Genomic DNA, 21,902 nt, shown 5'->3' with positions numbered 1-21,902 from the left:
TCCCTCTGAGGAAGAGGAGCGTCTCCATCGGCTGGACCCAAAAAGAGTATTATCGTTCTACCTTGACCGCACTAAAGAGTTTCCGGGTGGACGACCAACTCTTTGTGGGGTACGTTGGTGCAAAGAAGGGTCGGGCAGTGCAGAAACTATCCATTTCGCGCTCGGTCGTTCTCTGTATAAAAATATGCTATGGTTTGGCGAAGAAGCAGCCTCCAGAAGGCTTGAGAGCTCATTCTACTAGGGGGAAAGCTGCTACCTCTGCGTTAGCACGTGGCGTACTGGTGGTGGACATCTGTCAGGCTGCAACATGGGCTTCTTTGCACACATTTGCAAAATACTACTGCCTGGATAGCCAGGTGAGAAGAGAGGGGCATTTTGCCCGGTCTGTCTTGCAGGACTTCCTAGTATAAAAAAAAAAAACACAAATCTCCTTCAGACCCACCGCCATGGGTTATAGCTTGGGTATCTATTCTAAGGTAAGGAAGCTGCAGCTAGAAGTCTCTATCCGATGAACAAGTTACTTACCTTCTGTAACGAGGTATCTGGTAGAGACTCTATCTAGCTGCAGATTCCTTACACCCGCCCAAGCCTCCCCGCTCTGCAGAAATTTTTCTTATGTAGATATGTATATACATATATATATATGTATTTATGTGTACATATGTATATTTTTGATCTTGCCATTTTGTGCCTTTCTTAAAGGCATGAAAAATGTTTTACTTCAAACAGTTAAAGAGGTTCAATACATAATGGTTGGTTCTTCCATGACTCTGCGCTTCTGGCGTGGGAAGTTGTGGAAAAGAACTGACGTTCGCGTGCCGAGACAGCGTCTATAAAGACAACCGTGACGTCATAGACAGCTCCAACGACGCCGACGACGCACGCGGAGCTGGTCGACGCACGTGGATCCGAACGACGCCGCCCGATGGCACGCGCGCAGGGTACTGCTCTGAAAAAACTCCGTATTCGAAGCTGACACCAGGGAATTCTAAGGTAAGGAATCTGCAGCTAAATAGAGTCTCTACCAGATACCTCGTTACCGAAGGTAAGTAACTTGTTCATTTGGCCTTGGCAATGTTTTTTAAAGATGCTGCACAGCAGCACAGGCTGTGTGCAACATGTTTTAAAGTAAACAAAAAAGCACTCTGACGCACTCAATGCTCGCCGCGTTATAGCACTGTTTTTTTTTGCCATGATGTTTGCCAGCTTACGCTGCTGTCCAACAGGAAAAAGAAAGAAAGTTGCCAAAGCTAATAGTTCTCGCAGGGGCGAAACCCATTGGCTTAGCCAGTGCTTGTTCGTCCTGTCATAGGTGAGCCATACTACTACTTTTCTAGTGTGTTTCTAATATTATCACTCAATTATGTACTTTTTGTGCTGTTCCAGACTGTTGCCAACCTGATTGAAAGAAGACACTTTGAAACAAAGGAGAACAAGTGAGTTGTACTTCAGTGTTAAAAAGAATGTCATTAGTATTTTCGTCCCCCAAATATTTTAAGATGCTGGGACCAATTAATCATAAATGTGCATCTATGTTTTACATGAATTTTCTGCTACTAATTGTAAATAACAACATGAATCGACTTATGGCATCTCATGCTGAGATTTAAAACCTCAAACCCGATTCACCAGGACTTCAAACATACGCATGACAAAATTATGATTTTTATACAGCAGTGTCACCTAATGCTACACTTGCAGATCATATGGATTTTGAAAATCCTTCAGTTGGAGGAAAATGGTAATTCGGAAATGACACCAATATCTTTTCTTTGTATTTTTCCTTCACATTGAAAACATTGTTTGTGGGCTTGTCTTCCACGTCAGCCACATGAAATATTGAGATGTGCACTTTCACACATTAAACTTGCATTTTTAAATTTACACCTGGATCAACGAGACACTGGTACGTGAGCATGAGCTCCAAAAATAACAATTTTTCACACTGATTACAGATTAGTTGTAATCAAATGGTGAGAAGTGTAAAGAAGTTTTAAACCGGAAATTAACAAACATTGTCAAAGACAATATTGTTTGTTTCTCCAGTAGTGGATCTTTCATAGATTCCCATGCTTGATCATTTGCTGCCTTCGAAATGGAAGTCCCACAGTACAATAACATAGCTTTATATATCATTACCATAGGCCCTAATGGCAATTGACTACAGTGTTGTCGCCAGGAGCATCGACGATGATAATAAAGGTGGCTACAAGGACATTGGCTCCAGCACTTACGTCCCACAGTAAAGTTTACCTTTTCCTCCATCCCATCTGCTGGACATGGAAAAGTCAGATGATGATGGACTATTTAGGTCTTCGCACAGTCCGTTCCAGTTATTAGTTAAATGCTAAGAGGATGATGATATTAGGAGGAAGACTAACAATATTGTCAACAATATTATACTCCTCCGCCAAGAAGGCATTACAAACACCATTACCAACCTCAACAATGGCAGGGGGAACTACATTTACCTATTTCATAGGTCCAGGATCTGCAAGCTATGTTGCAGGATTATAGGAGGAGGTTTCCTGAACCAACTAAACAGTGGGCGCCACCTACTTAACTAGCAGTCCCATCTATGCCTCAAAATGTGACTCTGCCTGTAACCCCCAGGATAATGTCAGTGACAAGCATAGTGGTGCCACCAAGAGAGGTCTCCTCTTCATCAGAGGATGAGAGAGGAAGGTGAGATACCAGAACAATGTTCTGCCACAAGGTGAGTGGGATGACTACCTAATTCCCAGACTGTCACTGCTACACCCTTCAGATTCTCCCCCAGAGGACAATGGGGTGTTCATTACTTGATGGACAGAGAAGCAACTTCCATCAAGCAGGCTGACTATTTCTTTTATGAATTCAAGGAACAGGCAAGGAATCAGTCCGGGCTATCTCCTTCATTGATTACATCTGGGAGGAGGGAATGAAGGTGATTGAAAAACCCACATACCGTGGCTGCAGTGCTGCCCCGGGTAGACAAGAAATACAAGGCCCCAGAAGGCTCTCCTGCTTGTCTTATAGGTCATATCAATCCGGACTCAGTAATATTGCAAGCTGCACAAAGTTGCTCCAAAAACCCTTCTGCTCCCATCTCTACACCACCAGACAGGGAGGGCAGACGTCTGGATTCTGTGGGCAAGAGGTTTTCCCTCATGTCTGCCATCATAGTACGGGCAACAAATTCTCTGGCCATCCTTGGCCGATAAAATAGGTAGATGTAGTCTGACATTGGCAACCTCATAGACCTTATCCCTGACAACAAGAAAGCGGAGGCAGCAAAGATCCTGCAAGAAGGAGAACGCACCTCCTCTGAGGTAATAGATTGCGCACTAGACATCGCATCAACTGGCTGGAGGAGCAATCCTAATACACCAAGGATGTCTGAAATTGACGTCTTTTAAGCCGGAGGTCCAGACTAAGGTTTTGGATATGGTCTACGATGGTGAGACACATTTTCAAAAGCACATTAATTCTGCGCTGCTAGCGATAAAGACGGACACTGATACTGCTAGATCTCTGTAGACCCTGCAGTATAAGAAGCTGCCCTTTCAGGGTGTGGAGGTTTTTTTCCACCCATAGCAGCGGTTTCATTCCTTTCAAACACATTACAGGCCAGCTTACCAGCAACAGTACCCTCAGCCACCTGCAGGGTGTGAAAATCTCCAACCATCCACCCCAGTGGAGAGAGAAGGAACATCAGACAAATGGGTATTACACCTAGTCACTTGTGGCCATACCATGGAATTTGTGCAGACAGCCAAACAACCCTCCAAGGGTAACGCACTCCCCTCATCTTCACTTACTGAGAAAAGAAACCCTCACCAAGCTTGCAAAGGGTGCAATCAAGAGAGTTCCGGTTTCACAAAAAAGCATAGGCTTCTACTCCTTATTGTTCCGGATACGAAAGAAAATAGGGGAATGGAGTCCCATCCTGGACTTAAGAAAGCTGAACAAATTCTTACACAAGCAATCATTTTGGGTGGCCACCCTGTCTGATATCCTGCACCTCCTCGGCAGAGGAGATTTCATGACAACCCTTGACTTGCAAGATACATATTTCCACATCCCCATAAATCCCAAACACAGGAAATATATTCGTTTCACCGTAACCGGTACCCATTACCAATTCAAAGTCCTCCGATTCGGACTAAGATCGGTACCTTGCATATTGACCAAGTGCTTGGCACCAGTAGCAACTGCTCTCAGAACACGAGGTTAACAAGTGTTTCCCTACTTGGACGATTAGCTGCTAAAACCCCCAACAAAGTATCAAGAGTCCAGAGCAACACAAACCTGTCTCGACCTATTTCACTGTCTCACTGTCAATTTCCAGAAATCAGTAGCTCTTCCAAACCAAAGTATAATATTCCTATGTTCTCTTCTGGATACAATCAACACCAAGGTGTATTTATCTCAGGATAGACAACACAGGCAAAGAGCTCTAGCAGTCAGGTCCGCTTCATTGCAAGAAGCATTACAGAAGCAGTGGATCATGACAGAAGGATAATTTGACAACATTATAACTATTACACCTACCACGATGGAGGCTCTATTGTGGTGGTCCCAGACTTCTCATTTGTCACAGGGCCTCACGTTTCTACCTCATATCCCAGAGTTTGTCATAACCACAGATGCCTCTCTGCAAGGCTGAGGTGGCCACCTGCAGGACTTGCAAATTCAGGGAAAGTGGTCGACGCAACAGAAAACCTGGCATATCAACAGACTGGAGTTAAAAGCCATATTTCTTACTCTTCAGGCTTTTCTTCCGAGGATAGCAAGCGCCTTGGTGCCGGTTTGTATGGACAATATGATCTGCATGAAGTACATAAACAAACAAGGAGGTACACGATCACGAACACTCTCTCTCTCTCGGCCCAGAATCTGTGGCATTGGCTCGCTCTTCACAATACATTACTGAGAGCTGAACATGTGCCTGGAGTCATCAACACTATAGCGGACACGCTCAGCAGGGCACAAGACAGTTGCCATGAGTGGCAAGTGGACCAAACTGAGAGAAACAGGATATTTTCATGCTGGGCACACCGGCACTGGATCTCTTCACCACAGAAAGAACAAGAAATGCCAGTTCTACGCAAGTCGATATTCGCTCCCAGGATCATGGGGGAATGCTGTTTTGATGAGATGGTCAGGGATTTATGCACATGCTTTTCCCCCTTCCGCCTCATACCAAAGGTTCTGAGGAAAGTGAAAACCGAGTGCTGCCGCCTGATCACTCCAGGTGGCCCAGGCAGCACTGGTGTACAGAACTTCTCCTGTTGTTTAAATGCAATCCAATTCGCCTCCCAGCACTGCCAACATTATGAACAAGGGTCAGATTCTGCATCCGGAGCCATCCACTTGTGTGCCTGGCTCCTGAATACAACAAATTTAAGGACCTTAACATTCCTCAGGACTGTAGAGATATCCTGTCTGAAGCAAGAGCTGAATCCACCAACAAGACATACAAGTTAAATGGAAGAGATTCTGCGTTTGGCTTCACCAATCTAACTTGCACCCCTTGAATGCAGCACCTGAGCAGATTCTGCCATATCTCCTATCTCGCACTAGATGAGGCTTAGTTCATGCATCTGTCAAGGTTCATCTCTCAGCAATCTCGAGATACAAACGTTCATCTCACTCTCTTTCCCTTTGCTCCACAAGAATAATTAAACAATTCATGAAAGGATTATTCTGAGCCTTCACTCCGGTGCAAGCTCCTCCTCTTGAATGGCATCTCAATATAGTTCTCTCCCAACTAATGAAACCACCTTTCAAACCCATTCACAAAGCAGACCTAAAGTTTTCTAACTTGGAAGGTAGCATTACTGTTAGCTTTCACCTCCGCTAGGAGAATCTGTGAAATACAGTCCTTCACAACGCAGGAACCATTCCTGCATTTCACTGGCTATTATGAATCCCTCAGGACAATCCCAAATTCATACCAAACGTTCCCTCTCAATTTCATCTTAATGATCCCATCATACTGCACAATTTTTTCCCAAATCTAGCTAATCCCGCTCAGTGGTCTCTACATACTCCGGATGTCAAAAGGTGCCTCAAATTCTTTTTGCATCGTACTCTACAAATACATAAGACTGACCAATTTTTAGTATGATCTGGTAAAACTCAACAAGCTGCTTCAGTCACAAAAGCCATGATTGCAAGATGGATTTTCCCTGCCATCCAGTTTTGAGTTTCAAAGGCGGGTAAACCACTTACAGCCAAGGCCAGAGTACACTCAACAAGGGCAGTGTCCACTCCAACTGCTCCGTTTGCAAGAGTGCCATTAGTGAAGATTTGCCAAGCTGCAACGGGGAAGAGCACCCACACACTGGCACAGCACTACTGCCGAGAATCGGCGCACCGTGGTGATGCAGCTGTAGGACAGATGGTGTTACGTCATCTGTTCCAATAAGGTGAGCCGCTACTCATGAGGTTTTTACATTAGTATTCAAGTATAGTTCAGTGTCATATTATTTTAATCTGCATACCTGTCGTTCCATTACTGGAATGTTTGTTAGGCGATGTAGATACATTGTATTGATTTCTTACCCACCATCCTCAAAGGGTATTTATATTGCCTCAAAAGCATACTTATAATAACTGCTTGCTATTATGATTCAAGCATGTCAATCTATGAAAGATCCAATATGGAAGATGAAAATCAGTTGCTTACCTGTAACTTCAGTTCTCCAGTATCTTTCATAGATTCACATACAACCCACCCTCCCCTCTGAGAGGCTCCCCCTATAGTTCCTGTAAAGCTATTTCACTTGTGCTTGAAAATCTGAGGGGTGCAGCCTCTCTTGAGTGTGTTGTAGAGGGTGCTGTCCTCTGATTAGTCATAGTTCAAGTTTGGTACTTTTTTGAAAACAACATAGGTAAGTTATTAAAGTGACTGTTCACTGTCATTATAGCATATGGTAATGATATCTATTTTAATGTTATGGTACTGTGGGGCTCCCACTTCGAAGATGGGGAATGATTCAAGCATGTCAGTCTATGAAAGATACCTATGATGGAGAACTGAATTACAGGTAAGTAACTCATTTTATTTTCCCTATTTAAAATATTTTGCTAAGCTTCACTGAATTATACATGTCAGATATAGTATCGGCAGCAACAGTGCACGTTTCCCTAACTCAAGCAATAGCTACATCATAACAGAACACCAGAATTTTAGCTTTAGCATGTAAAGTATAGGAAGTGGCACTGCAAAAGTCCCACACATACACAGAACAATTACATCCCAGTCAATAGCAATGCAAGCTTTTATCATACAGTGAATGGTTGGAGCCAAGACAGTGACAAAAGCTTATGTGTTAGATCAGCATGCCTGTCTTTATTTGATGACATCAACATGGGTAAAGCTTCAGCTACTATAAAACATTTAAACAAATGTCACATAGGAGACTATGTTTTGGGATCCGAAGAAGGTAAAGGAAAAATAGAGGAGTAATATACATTTGCTCTGTTAGGAGGTGCAACTCTCTCCAAAACCGGTTTCAAACTACCACAATCTGTTTAATAAGATAATAATTCCATCTAAATTAAAATTTAAGCAAATCAATTGAAACAAATGTCTCTTTTGACATAAATACACACTTTATAACTAATTAAATCCTGCAATTTGAGTTAAACAATTTGTAGCCTAAGCATATTTGATTTGAACTGTTAAAGTTATTTTCAGAGACCCATGGGGGAAAGAGTTAATTTATGGAAATCATTTTCCATGAAAAGCAAAAAGAAACAAAAATATGTTCATAAATAACTTTTATTAAACTTTAATTCAGAAAGTAAATAGAACCAGAAATATACATGTGCAAAGCATATGTGGCTGTAGATGCAAATATTCTGCATACTCCTGCCATCTAGCATTAGACTTGGACTTTGCAAGTGTTTTTTCTTCTAACTGCCTGATTACCAGTGGGTCGAATAATTTCGACTGATGCATAAACCTATGTTTACGCATGGGTTGGAATTATGAGCTTAAAGATATTTAATGCATCTGATAATTTTGGATGTATTAAACAACTCAACCTTCTTTAAATTTCTGTAGATCAAACCTGCCAAAGTGTAATGGGGGAAAAGCATACAGTATTTACCCTATCAAGCAGGCTTTGATGCATTAAACACCAAAATCCACATGTTATTCCCCACAGACTCGTAATAGATGTTATTTATTGCACCTGATAAATTATGTACCCATGGTATTGTTATTCATTAGGTGTGTTAAATAATACCTATACTCGAAATCGGACCCTAAGAAGTCTTTTGAGTCCTGAAATGTATTGTCGCTCCTGACTTAGTGGATAATGTGCATGGGCACCGACTCTAACTCAGATTGTTTTTTTTTTTTGGACATGGAGCAGCTCATTGTTTCCTAAACATGTTTTGGGTCCACATTGTTGGATTTCAATGCGGACATGTCTGGAAAACAAGTCTAGGTTTTGATGATGTTCCATTGTGCTTTGTTCCCAGACAACTCCAAAGGCACTGTTGTTTAACGCCCCTACAACGAGGGCCTCCTTGCATGTTTCAGGGACCACATGCCATTCTTTGGACCGCAACACCAGCAAATGCATAGAGAGAGAGGGGTGATGGAACAGACAGCCTTTTAACACTGCCCCCGGTGAACTCTATATACCTGCAATTAGACCATCAAGAGACATCTGCTTGTGCCTCTCTCCTGACCGCAATGATGCCTCCTGTGAGTCCTGCCTCGACTTTCACTCAAAGAAAACCCTCAGATATAAAAGGGAAAGGCACTAGGCCCATCACAACATGCAGCAGAGGACATCGTCTGTGACATTAGACATCTCCAGGGAGGAAGATCCTTTCAGCATGGAAGTATACAGAGGGGCTAGCCCAGCTTAAATCCAGGCAGAACAGGCAACACATTTGCTTTGAAAACGAAGATCCCACCTACACAGAAACCTTTGTAAGAAGCCAGATCCTTTGAATCGGAGGTCTCATTCCTTCAAAGACTCCTCTAGGAGATAAACGCCAGACAAAAGCGTCTCTTCATTCAACCTGTCACCAGGATGATTTTGGTGAAGCTAACTCTGCCAAAACCACCAGAGACACTACCTCGTAAAAGGAGATTCACCTTTAAGGGCAAACCTTCTTTGGAACCTCCCTCCCCTGAGCCACCACTGAAAAACCCACAGACAGGGAAACAAGCTTTCTTACTTTTGTTCAACTTCTACTTTTGTCTCCACCACCAAATACACCTCTACCAGCACTGCCACGCACACACATGCAGTCTCCTTAGCCTCCACAAGAGTCACCTGCATGAGTCTCCCACTCATGCAGTTCATAGAGTCCCTTTAACCCATATGCCGATCCCCAGGTCCCAAGGCCCAGTGATGATCCCTGGGACAACTAGAGCAAAGATTCCTTGGACAATCCTGACTTGGACCACTACCTGGTTAAAGCATCCTTGTCAGACACCATATCCTACCACGGGGTCGTACAAAAAGCCACAGCATTCTGTAAGGTGGAAATGTATGCTATCTAGGAGTAAGACCACTTCCTCATGGAGATGCTATCCGAGTCTGAGCAGACAGTGCAATTTCTGCCCATGCTCAAGGGAATGCTAAAACCTGTCCTTGACAATCTTAAGGAGTCAGTCAAGGCAAGCTTGGTAGCATCTAGTATTGAAAAAAATTATAAACTCTCAACATGTGCACCTGTCAAACTTACAGCTAGACTCCTCCTGGCTTCTTTGTGGTTCACACTGCCCCCAAACAGGCCACCACCCAGCCAACATATGTTGCGCACCATCTGTTAAAGAAAGCAAAAACAGAATAGCCGTTGGGGTAGCCACACATTGGTCAGTTATGTTGGACTTTTCTCTTGCTGTGAGAATTCCCAGTGGAAAGAGATGCAGGAACTTGAGAGACATCTCTCCAAGGCTGATAGGAAGAGCGGGAGAAAATATTGTCTAGGATCAAAGTGATCTTAAATTACAGTATTCGCTCTGTGCTCTATGCCATGGACAATAATACAAGTGTGATTCGCAGGAGACACACCTGGGCCTGCATCTCCAAATTCAAACCTGAGGTCAAGCTGCTGCTCCACATCATCCTGTTCGATGGGCAGCATCTATTTGGCCCACAGTTCCACAAGATGCTGTAGAAGATGAGGGACAGGGTGATTGGAAGAGCCATGGGTACCATGAAACTCCATCACTTAGATATTTCTTTCAGAAGAAGCAGTCCAGTGGGGAGCTAAAATCAACTGGCCTGACCAATTGTAGTCTTATCAAAGACATCAGGAGATCTGTAGGAACTACACCAGGGGTGCATATAGGGGCAACATAAGAGGAAAGAGGCAGAAGTGGCTCCGCTAAAGCAGCTTCAACCCTCTATCAGTGACTTGCCCTACCTCTCGCTGATCACCTATCACTTGTCGGGGTGGGGAAATAATACAAGGTTTCCTCTCTTGCTGGGAGAAAATCGCAACAGACCAGTGGGTTTTAGTGGGGATTTTTAAAAGCCCTCCAAACACACCACCCAGTGCAAATGCTCTCAGCAGAGGACATCTATGCCTCCTAGAGGAGGTGGCAGGAGCAGAGAGAGTGCCCAACACCATAGGAGAAGCGGAGCCTACTCCTATTCCCAAAAGGCATTGCTTCCTCAGGCCTAGTCGGACCTTAGGCCTCTAAACAAGTACATCCTGTCGGAACATTTTCTCAGGATAACTGTACAGGATGTCATGTCTCTGAAAGAGCATGGTGATTACTTGATGGCTCTTGATCTTCATGATGCCTACGTTCACATACCCATCCATCCTGCTCATCGCCATTACCTCCGTTTTATGGCAAGTAGATATCACCACCAAACCGAAGTACTTCATTTTATGGTTATAATGGCTGAAAGAGCAGGCTTTTCTTAAACCCCATTCCACAGATGACCATCACCACAGACTCCTCTCTCATAGGCTGGGGGTCACATCTCAACAATATGACAGTACAAAGGATGTGACCACCTCAATGACATGCTGCCACATCAGCTACCTAGAACTACAAGCCACAACTAACCCACAAAGCCTTCATCCGGGTCATTTAGGGCAAGATCTTTCCCCATCACAACAGATAACATGACCACTATGTATTGCCTACAGAAACAAGGTGGCGCGCATGCTCCCTAGCTCTCAGCACTGCTCAGGCTTTGGGCTATGTGCCACAACATTCAAGTCCTAGCAGAACACATTTAGAGGGAACATAACAACTTAGCTGACATCCTCAACAGGATGCATCAACAAACCCATGAGTGGGAACTCCACCCACAAGTCCTACACTGGTGCTTGCAGCATTGAGGTGCCCTCAAATAGAACTGTTAGCCACCCCTAAAAACGTAAAATGCCCAAACTTCACCATGTATCCACACCCTCAGTTAATGTGCAATGCACTATGGACGAATTGGTCAGAAATCATTGCCTGTGCTTTTCTGCTTCCCCCACTCCTCCTATACGAGTTGAGAATGATGAGGCAAACATCTATGACACTCATCCTACTGGCTCCCATCTGGTCAGGCAACCTTGCTACTTAATGATGCTGGAAATGTCTGTCAACCCCCACGATAAGTTGCCTCTCAGGCTCGACCCATTGAAGGCCACATCAGACACCCAGACCTCAAGCAGCTCAACCGAGCGATTTGGCACCTGAGGTCGTAGAATTATGCCATTTAAACATTCAGCAAGAATGTATGCGCATTTTACAGCATGTGCATAAGACTACTGCATGGGCCTGGTTTGCAGCAAATTGGAAGAGGTTTGTTCATTACTACATCTCAAAACACTTGGATCATTTGAATGTCCATGACATCATCTTCTACATGTTAAATTTGCAGAAGTAAGCCCACACTTAGAAGCTGTTGTAGCTTACATTCAAAACAGGCAATGTTGAGCCCTTTTTCGGATTCCAGTAGTCAGAGGTTTCATGAAGAGAGTTAGGAGGGTCATTCCTCTCAGAATACATACTGCCGATGCGTGGAACCTTAACATAGTCATCACGAGGCTCACCAGGACACTCCTGCCCTCTCCACTTTCTTTTCTGGAAGGTAGCCTTCCTTGTTGCCATCACTTCCCTCAGATGTAGATGTATTTGCAAACTGCAAGCACTACAAGAACCTTTCATTCGGGTACATACCGTTGTTCTGAGAGTCAATCCTAAATTACTCTCCAAGATGGTATACCCTTTCACTTTAACAAAACTATCAAACTCCCAGTCTTCCTTCTGCAGCCAGAGAAGGTAGGGTACGTGCTCTCATATTGCAATGACCAGACCAAGCCCTTTTGTAAATCTGACCCGTTCTTCTCTACCTTTGCAAAGCCCAAAAAAGGCCATCCCATAATTAAAGATGGCTTAGCAAGATAGATAGTTGAATGCATTTAAACCTGCTACCAAAGCCAAGAGAGCCCAGGATACGCTCCACTCATATGAAATGGGCAATCATGACTTTCTTAAGCAACATCCCTCTAACTGACATCTGCAAAGCGACTACTTGGTTCACCCAGGTATATTACCGGGCACTATTGTGTGGACCTGCCATCAGGCTGTGGTTGGTCAGACACGCTTAAGGACGTTGTTCCAGACATCTGAATCAGAAACGCACTAGCCACTGTTTTACAAAAGTACCGCTTGATAGTCTATGCAGGGTATGTGTATCTACAGCCATGCGTTACTAACAGAAAAATGTTGTCTAGTAAGCATCTGTTTATAGTAGCAGCTGGTGCTGTAGATTAGCACACACCCATCCTCCTCCTGAGGCCTGTGTTGATTTCAGCTCTCTTCCGTTACAAACCAGTTGACACTGCACAGTGAGCATAGTGCACTATACAACACTCACTTGGCAATCGATGCTCACTTTCACCCTTGCACCTTGCCCACTAAGGAAGGAGTCACTTCACATAAGGTGACCGCAAAGATTGCTTCGGAGCCAAAGAACTTGCAAATGTCCAAAGTCCAACACTAGATGTCAGTAGTATGCAGATTATGTAGATCTACAGCATTGCAAGCTGATAAGAGATACTTATAGGGAAAGTAACATTTTCCTTTTCTTTTTCTTTTTTAGATGGATGGTTTTCCATTTTGATGTCCTTTTTAGGACTTTTTAGGTCTTGCCTACAGACAGCTTTTAGCTTCTTTAGGAAAAAGCCCCTTCAGGACCGTACAAAACTTACAGAGCGCACTCCCATTGGTTACAATTGGTTGGCTTTATTGTAACTCATTTCCTTAGGTTTTTTTTTTAGGCTGGCCTGTCTTCCTTTTCTTGTATTTACCCTTCCCATATGGCATAGCTTCTTTCCCATCCTTTTAAATGGATTACTTTTATTCTTGTACTGCTCATATTCTTTTTTTTTTTTTTTTTTTTTTTTCAGCACTCCACAAGAGTACATGTTCTCTAGCTCTTTCCCTCTTGTGTGCTGCTTCTCCCCCCTCCCACCAAACATCTGCACCTCATGTGGGCTACGTGTTGCTCAATCCTCCTCTCCCCTCCAAAGCTCACCCGTTGCTTACCTACACATTATATGGATTTTCTTTTACATATGTTTTTGTCTGTTTCCCCAGGACCAGCCTCAAGCACTTTAGCACCTACTCCTCCATTAACCCCCTTCCCTAAACCTGTTTTCCCCCCCCCCAAAAAAAAATGGTCCTTTAATTTTTTTAAGGGCCTGGCAGCTGCCATTTGCTGCACAGCTGTTATACCTTACAAAAAGTGCTTTCACACAAATCAAATGATGTTGTTGATGTTCTTTTGCAAAGCTACCCATAAATGTTTGCTTCTTTGATATTTTATCTTCCCAAAAAAAACTATTTTGTTGGGTTACATTGTAAAATGCAAAGATGCACTCAAAACCAGCACATACCCAAATTCTAAATGTGCAACTATTCTAATCCCAGCAGCATATTCCTATCTGAGGGTATAGTCCCATCCTAAAAGCCTATTACAAATCTGAGAACGTTTTGAAACCTTTAGTGCCAGTTCAAATCTTTAGGCGCATATTGTAATTCTGGGGACACAGTCCTTATCTTTGAAGCACATTCCATTCCTAAAAGTGCATTCCAATCCCAAAACCATATTTAAACCCTGATAAATATTCCAATCGCGAGAGTACATTCCAATACTGAAAGCATAATTCAAATTCAGTACATTCCAATCGTAAGGACATATTCCAAACCAAGAGTATAATCTATACTCAAAAGCGAACCCCAATCCTCTATCATGAGACCAAGTTCAAATTGTGCGGTCAAATTTGATTCCAGAAGGCAAATGTCAATCAACAAGCTTTGTTCGGTTGTATAAGAAACCAAGAAAGTTCACATTTAGAAACGTGCAATAAATACAATATTGCATCTAATATATCTCAGAGAAGAATATATAAATCCATGTAAAATAGTCCGCAAATCACAAGATAAAACTTGGACAGTACAAATTAAAAACAGTCCTAAATATTTTCTAAAGTCCTCTTACAGTTAGGCCATTTTCTAAAGTCCTCTTACAGCTAGGCCATAACATTTGTAACCTTAGCATCCTCTTTTGTTGTTATCTAATCGGCAGAGCTTTTAATCCTTGTAAACACAATATTTAATGACAATCCTGCTGAGTTGTTAAAACAACGTTTTTTTTCCCCCTGTGACACAGGGCAGATTAATAAATAAAAAAAAAATATTAGACGAAACGACAGTGGGCAAACTAAGTTGCTGAAGGAATAATAGGGCAGGTCTGTAAGTAGCAAAGCCTAACTTCCCAGAATAGGAATCATAAAATGCTTAGTAAATGTAACATACATTTTACCAAAAAAGTGAAGGTGCAATAGGTTTTAAGTGTAGGATTCATTGTAAGGACAAATCAAAATTGACGATCGATGGTACTGCCCCATCCAAAAACACAGATAAAATTGTGTAATACCAAATCTAATTTTGAGAAGGAGGGACCTGTCCTAAGTCTTGGAAACTATTTCCAAATGGGGTTCTGCTCCTGAAGTCGTACAGATACTAAGATGCTCACGGTTGATACCCTTGGCTAATTCCACAGCCTCCCTCTCCTCCCCTGTAGGAAGTTGGCTCTGTATGCACTATTTCAAAGTAAGGAATAGTATGCACAGAGTCCAAGGGTTCCCCTTAGAGGTAAGATAGTGGCAAAAAGAGATAATACTAATGCTCTATTTTGTGGTAGTGTGGTCGAGCAGTAGGCTTATCAAAGGAGTAGTGTTAAGCATTTGTTGTACACAAACAGGCAATAAATGAGGAACACACACTCAGAGACAATTCCAGGCCAATAGGTTTTTGTATAGAAAAATATATTTTCTTAGTTTATTTTAAGAACCACAGGTTCAAGATTTATATGTAATACTTCAAATGAAAGGTATTGCAGCTAGGTACTTTAGGAACTTTGAATAATCCAAAAAGCATACACAGTTTTCAAATAAATCACATATAGCTATTTTAAAACTAGACACTTAGTGCAATTACACAGTTCCTAGGGGGAGTAAGAGTTAGTTAGTTTTTGCAGGTAAGTAAACCACCTACGGGGTTCAAGTTTGGGTCCAAGGTAGCCCACCGTTGGGGGTTCAGAGCAACCCCAAAGTTACCACACCAGCAGCTCAGGGCCGGTCAGGTGCAGAGTTCAAACTGGTGCCCAAAACGCATAGGCTTCAATGGAGAAGGGGGTGCCCCGGTTCCAGTCTGCCATCAGGTAAGTACCCGTGTCTTCGGAGGGCAGACCAGGGGGGTTTTGTAGGGCACCGGGGGGGACACAAGTTAGCACAGAAAGTACACCCTCAGCAGCACGGGGACGGCCGGGTTCAGTGTGCACAAACACGTCGGGTTTCCAATGTAAATCAATGGGAGACCAAGGGGTCTCTTCAGCGATGCAGGCAAGGGGGGGCTGCTCGGGGTAGCCACCACCTGGGCAAGGGAGAGGGCCTCCTGGGGGTCACTCCTGCACTGGAGTTCCGATCCTTCAGGTCCTGGGAGCTGCGGGTGCAGAGTCTTTTCCAGGCGTCGGGATCTGGGAGTCAGGCAGTCGCGGTCAGGGGGAGCCTCGGGATTCCCTCTGCAGGTGTCGCTGTGGGGGCTCAGGGGGGGCAACTCTGGCTACTCACAGTCTCGTAGTCGCCGGGGAGTCCTCCCTGAAGTGTTGTTTCTCCACAAGTCGAGCCGGGGGTGTCGGGTGCAGAGTAGCAAGTCTGACGCTTCCGGCGGGAAACGCAGTTGTCTTGAAGTTGCTTCTTTGGAAACAAAGTTGCAGTCTTGGGTGAACAGAACCGCTGTCCTCGGGAGTTTCTTGGTCCTTCTAGAGCAGGGCAGTCCTCTGAGGATTCAGAGGTCGCTGGTCCTGGGGAAAGCATCGCTGGAGCAGTTTCTTCAGAAGTGGGGAGACAGGCCGGTAGAGCTGGGGCCAAAGCAGTTGGTGTCTCCGTCTTCTCTGCAGGGTTTTTCAGATTAGCAGTCCTCTTCTTCTTAGGTTGCAGGAATCTGAGTTCCTAGGTTCTGGGGAGCCCTTAAATACTAAAAATTTAAGGGCGTGTTTATGTCTGTGGGGTTAGCAGCCACTGGCTACTAGCCCTGAGGGTGGGTACACCCTCTTTGTGCCTCCTCCCAAGGGGAGGGGGTCACATTCCTATCCCTATTGGGGGAATCCTCCATCTGCAAGATGGAGGATTTCTAAAAGTCAGAGTCACCTCAGCTCAGGACACCTTAGGGGCTGTCCTGACTGGCCAGTGACGACTCCTTGTTATTCTCATTATCTCCTCCGGCCTTTCCGCCAAAAGTGGGGCCGTGGCCGGAGGGGGCGGGCAACTCCACTAGCTGGAGTGCCCTGTGGTGCTGTAACAAAGGGGGTGAGCCGTTGAGGCTCACCGCCAGGTGTTACAGTTCCTGCAGGGGGAGGTGTGAAGCACCTCCACCCAGTACAGGCTTTGTTACTAGCCACAGAGTGACAAAGGCACTCTCCCCATGTGGCCAGCAACATGTCTCGAGTGTGGCAGGCTGCTAAAACCAGTCAGCCTACACGGGTAGTTGGTTAAGGTTTCAGGGGGCACCTATAAGGTGCCCTCTGGGTTGTATGTTACAATACAATGTACACTGGAATCAGTGTGCATTTATTGTGCTGAGAAGTTTGATACCAAACTTCACAGTTTTCAGTGTAGCCATTATGGTGCTGTGGAGTTCGTGTTTGACAGACTCCCAGACCATATACTCTTATGGCTACCCTGCACTTACAATGTCTAAGGTTTTGCTTAGACACTGTAGGGGCACAGTGCTCATGCACTGGTGCCCTCGCCTATGGTATAGTGCACCCTGCCTTAGGGCTGTAAGGCCTGCTAGAGGGGTGACTTATCTATACTGCATAGGCAGTGTGAGGTTGGCATGGCACCCTGAGGGGAGTGCCATGTCGACTTACTCGTTTTGTCCTCACCAGCACACACAAGCTGGCAAGCAGTGTGTCTGTGCTGAGTGAGGGGTCCCCAGGGTGATATAAGACATAGTGCAGCCCTTTGAGACCTTCCCTGGCATCAGGGCCCTTGGTACCAGGGGTACCAGTTACAAGGGACTTACCTGGATGCCAGGGTGTGCCAATTGTGAAAACAAAAGTACAGGTTAGGGAAAGAACACTGGTGCTGGGGCCTGGTTAGCAGGCCTCAGCACACTTTCAAATCAAACCTTAGCATCAGCAAAGGCAAAAAGTCAGGGGGTAACCATGCCAAGGAGGCATTTCCTTACATCCCCTCTGAGAAAAAAGAAGTTTCTATTAAGCCAACCTTTGTGCTTCAGATTTAAGTATTTGGGTGTTGAGAAAAGTGAGGGGCTGCCCAACATATTGGACACAGTTGAATATATGGAGTCAGGGATATCGATGCCCATGATCAAAGGATTGTCTTTGATGATATTCCTCTTTAGAGCCGTTTAAGGATTCCTCCAAACTGAACAACATAATAACAATAGAGCCAAATTAATAGTCCTCCACATAAGTGAGTCCTAGCTCATCCTGAATAGGAAAAGTTAGAGAACTTGCAGGCAGGCCCAACAGTCGTCAGCACACTCTGTTCTCCAATTCCAGTGATCTTACATCTGAGTAGCTCCACACCCTAGAGCCATACATTTAAACAGGATGTCATTTTCTATTGTAAATTTCTAGCAAGGGGCCAATCAGTTTTGCTATTGATGGAAGAACCCAAGTTAAATAAAAGCCTTACAGAATTGGAAAACCTTAATATCCGCTTGGATAGGAAGAGTCTTCAAAAGCCTTTGTTGTCAAATGTGATGCTGAGAGGTTTCCTTTGTAGGTCCAACCTGCAGCACTTGCTATGCGAAGGGCCGCAGGGCATGACAAAGGTTTTAGAATAGTTAGTTTCAAGATTTAATTTGGACATAAACTCAGCAAAGGTGTCCAGTGGAGTCTTTAGGCTTTTGGGGTTTCTTGCCATCAAAGTGGTATAATTGGCATACAGTAGGACAGGGCCCAGCATGTTCTTAACCCTGGGCATGTCTCTGCCCTGTTGAGTCAGCGCGGCTGCAAGCGCATTTATATACAATACGAAGAGCACTGGGGAAAGCACACAACCCTGTCCCACACCCTGAGAAACACTGAAGGGGTCAGTACATTCACCATTGATGCCATATCTTGCAAAAGATTCCAAGTCACAATGGATGGCACGCAAAAAAGTGGCAATGCTATGATCCACCCCCAGGCTCAACAAAATATCTCTGAGCTTCTATTGCTCCTCAAAGTTGAAGGAGCAGAAGAGATCCATTAAGGCCGGGTAGATGGATCCCATATTTAGTAACCATTAGGTGGAGATTGAAACATTGCTCCGTGGTACCCAGACCTTCACAAAATCTATACTGCACCTTTGAGAGGGTATTATTTTTGCCCATCCATGAAGTCAAACGATTAAACACAACCCTACCTATGTCCTTCACACTGTAGTCCAAAAGCGAAATTGGCAGATAACAACTAGGTTTCACATGGTTACTCCTCTTAAAAATGCGAATAATAATGGTGCAATTCAAAGAATTCACGAACCCAGAGGTGCATACAATGTTAATACAGCTAGTAAGTAATGACCTCTACAAGGCAACTTAGATCTGTAGGCCTCAATTGGCATGCCGTTTGGCACCAAGGCTTTATTGGTTGGACTAGCAGTAATTTCCTCAACTACCACTGATAAGGAGAAGACTATATCAGTGGGATAGAGGGAAGTGTGAACATTATTTAACGTGGTGAGAGTGGTGGGGGGGTATATGTTTTATAAAAATGATCCATCCACTGAACTGGGTTATTGTTAATGTCCATACTGCACTTATTAACCTTCTGCAGCTTAATAACGTTAACCGTGCACCAGAACAGGCTGATGTCAATCTTGGACACAAATTATTGCACTGAGAGCATATACCAGTCTTGGAAGCTTAATTCAGATTCCAGTTCTAGACAACATGAACACGTTGAACTGACCATCCTTCGAGTTTTGTAGAAATTATTTAAAAATGCATAGAATTTTTTTCAGAAATAGTGAGAGGAAATAGCTGCTAAGCCCAGTGAGTTTCTCCATAATTTACATCATAACTCCTCATTTGTGTTTATACCTTGTTGATGTGAAAGTGGTATACATTTGGGTTAATCTGATTGACTTTTGTTGAAAGGAAAGAAACTATGTTGCCTTTTGCTTCTCTTTAACACTTTGCTGTTTGCATTGTTGCTGTTTTACCTGGGAGGCGTTTATTGGAGAAGTCACAGCGCATTGAAGCTATATTGGCTTCCATGCAAGCAACAGGTGCCGAGGAGGCTCAGCTACAAGAAATTGAAGAGATGATCACTGCCCCAGAGCGTCAACAACTGGAGACCCACAAACGCAATGTGAACCGGTATGTATAAGTAAAACCTCTGTGTCCTGACAGCATAGATTGTGTCACACTCATTTGTAAAGTTTGCTTTGAAAATTGCTCCATGTTCAAAAAATGTTTGTGAGATGGCACAAAGCCCTACTATTCTGTAAACCTAACAATAAAACAGGTGTACCAAACATCAGTTTCAGCATATCCCCTCAACCAGATTCTAGAGTTAGCTTTTATATGGCTCACAGTATGCATTCCGCAAACCAATCGAAGACATTGGAACCAAGGAAGCAAAGTGGGAAGTATACAGCTTGTGTAATCAAAGCAGATTTTGTTTCCTATAGTTAAGTGGCTCAGAGGTAGCACATTTTGAAGTTCCTCGCAGTGTTGTTTTTTTTAACGCCTGACACCTAATGCAATATCAGTTTAAAAAAAAAATGAGATGAAGACAATACAAAAAATTCATATACAAGTGAAAACGTGAGCACTTTCACGGGTCCTTCTTAGGACTGTCAGTCAAAAGCCCTGTATTTAATTACCTAGCCATCACACGTCAAACAAGACTTTCATTGTGGAACCTCGAAATGCACTGAGCGCACGCTTCCCCCATACAGCCATTTAAAGTGTCTCAAACACAACTGCCTATTCTTGTTCATTTGTCTATAGTGGTGGTAATAATGGTAGCCGTGTTACTGAGTCTGGTTTTATTTTTTTTTGTGTGTTTTTCTTGGATTTATGTCATCATTTAAAACAGATGAAGAAATGAGAGCCACTTAAATAAAAGAGGAACCTGCAAGGGAGATTTCAAACACCAGTTAGGTTATTGAGAGTGTAACAATTCCTTAAATGTAGTCAAAAGTTCGCTGTAACGTGATTTGATAACAGGCAGGATTTGAGGTATCGCAGAGCCCTCACTTTTAGTTTTTTTTTTTTTTTTTTTAAATAGCAAACAGTTCAGGTTTCAGGAAGACCCTTTGTCCATAACTTATAAAATTGCTAGTCTAGCAAACAGTAGTCTGCCTCTGGGAGCAGCAAATTGAGCACAGGGATAGCTGAGCTGTAAGACATCATTTATCCTCTGAGAACCCAGATGATACTGTCCGTGACCTGGAGTAAAAAAGCAGATGTGCATGCTCTTTCTCTCTCTGCGTCTCTCTCGCTCTTCTCCCTACTCTTTGCCTAGTTGTTTCAACCCTCTTTTTCTCCCTCTCTTCTCTTTCTCTCATTTAACCCTAAACTCATTTACCTAATCTCCCAATTTAGTGTGACCATTAATCTGTTTTCGACAAAACAGGAATTTGGCAACCAAAAACTGGATTGCAAGCATGACCATGGAAATATGCGATTCTGCTGATGCTGCAAATAAGACACAATTGAGATTTTCCTAACCTTGGTGTCTGAAAGACTAGATTTTATTAAAGACACAGAGGCGAGTATTACTCAGTCTTTTCTTGCTTTAATTTCAACAGAAGCCAAGAAGAAAAACTACATTTCCCAACAAAGTAAAAACTACAAAGTGACATTGCAATGGGAATATCCAATAGGGCATTGAATACAGCTATTAATATCTTTACTGCAAACAACAAGTCCTCTTTTCTTGATGCTAGAACTAAAGAGGAGAAGTAACCAACAAAATCACATAAAAAATAGATATCAGCGTAAAAATTTCAATAAAGTAGTCCTGAAGCTAGCGAGCATAGACAGGAGCCCAGGAAGGGGAGCCATTCAAGAAAGAATCCTGTCTTGATGGAAGAACATCATGTTGATTAGGAAGAGCCAACGCCGAAGAGGGAGTTGGAACTGAAAAAAAGGAATAGGGAAGGGTTAATCGAGTGGCGGGATAATACTCTCCCCCGTGTCTTTAATAAAATCTAGCCTTTCAGACACCAAGGCTAGGAAAATCTCAATTTTATTACAAGACCGGGGGCTCATATTAAGCATATTCAAAGCATAGCAATAACAGAGTCTGAAACATGAGAAATTGGTTTACAGTAAAAAGTTCTAAATGTGCTTTCATTAGACCAGTCTGCAGATTAAGGAATAGCCCGTAAATAGGATC

At 43.5% G+C, this 21,902-nt stretch overlaps 1 protein-coding gene across 3 annotated transcripts in view; it reads left to right on the top strand.

Moving 5' to 3' along the window:
• Positions 1-21,902, top strand: part of POLR3C (RNA polymerase III subunit C) — a 177,676-nt gene that overhangs the window by 139,845 nt on the left and 15,929 nt on the right. For all 3 annotated transcript variants that reach the window (XM_069217943.1, XM_069217941.1, XM_069217942.1), the window contains 2 exons: positions 1,387-1,436; positions 19,724-19,873. In XM_069217943.1, the coding sequence (XP_069074044.1) occupies positions 1,387-1,436; positions 19,724-19,873 (200 nt within the window). The remainder of the gene's footprint in view (positions 1-1,386; positions 1,437-19,723; positions 19,874-21,902) is intronic.

Source organism: Pleurodeles waltl, chromosome 12 (genome assembly GCF_031143425.1).
Source record: "Pleurodeles waltl isolate 20211129_DDA chromosome 12, aPleWal1.hap1.20221129, whole genome shotgun sequence".
NCBI lineage: Eukaryota > Metazoa > Chordata > Amphibia > Caudata > Salamandridae > Pleurodeles > Pleurodeles waltl.
The sequence above is the reverse complement of the archived record's forward strand: the minus strand, read 5'-3'. Positions and strand labels throughout refer to the sequence as shown.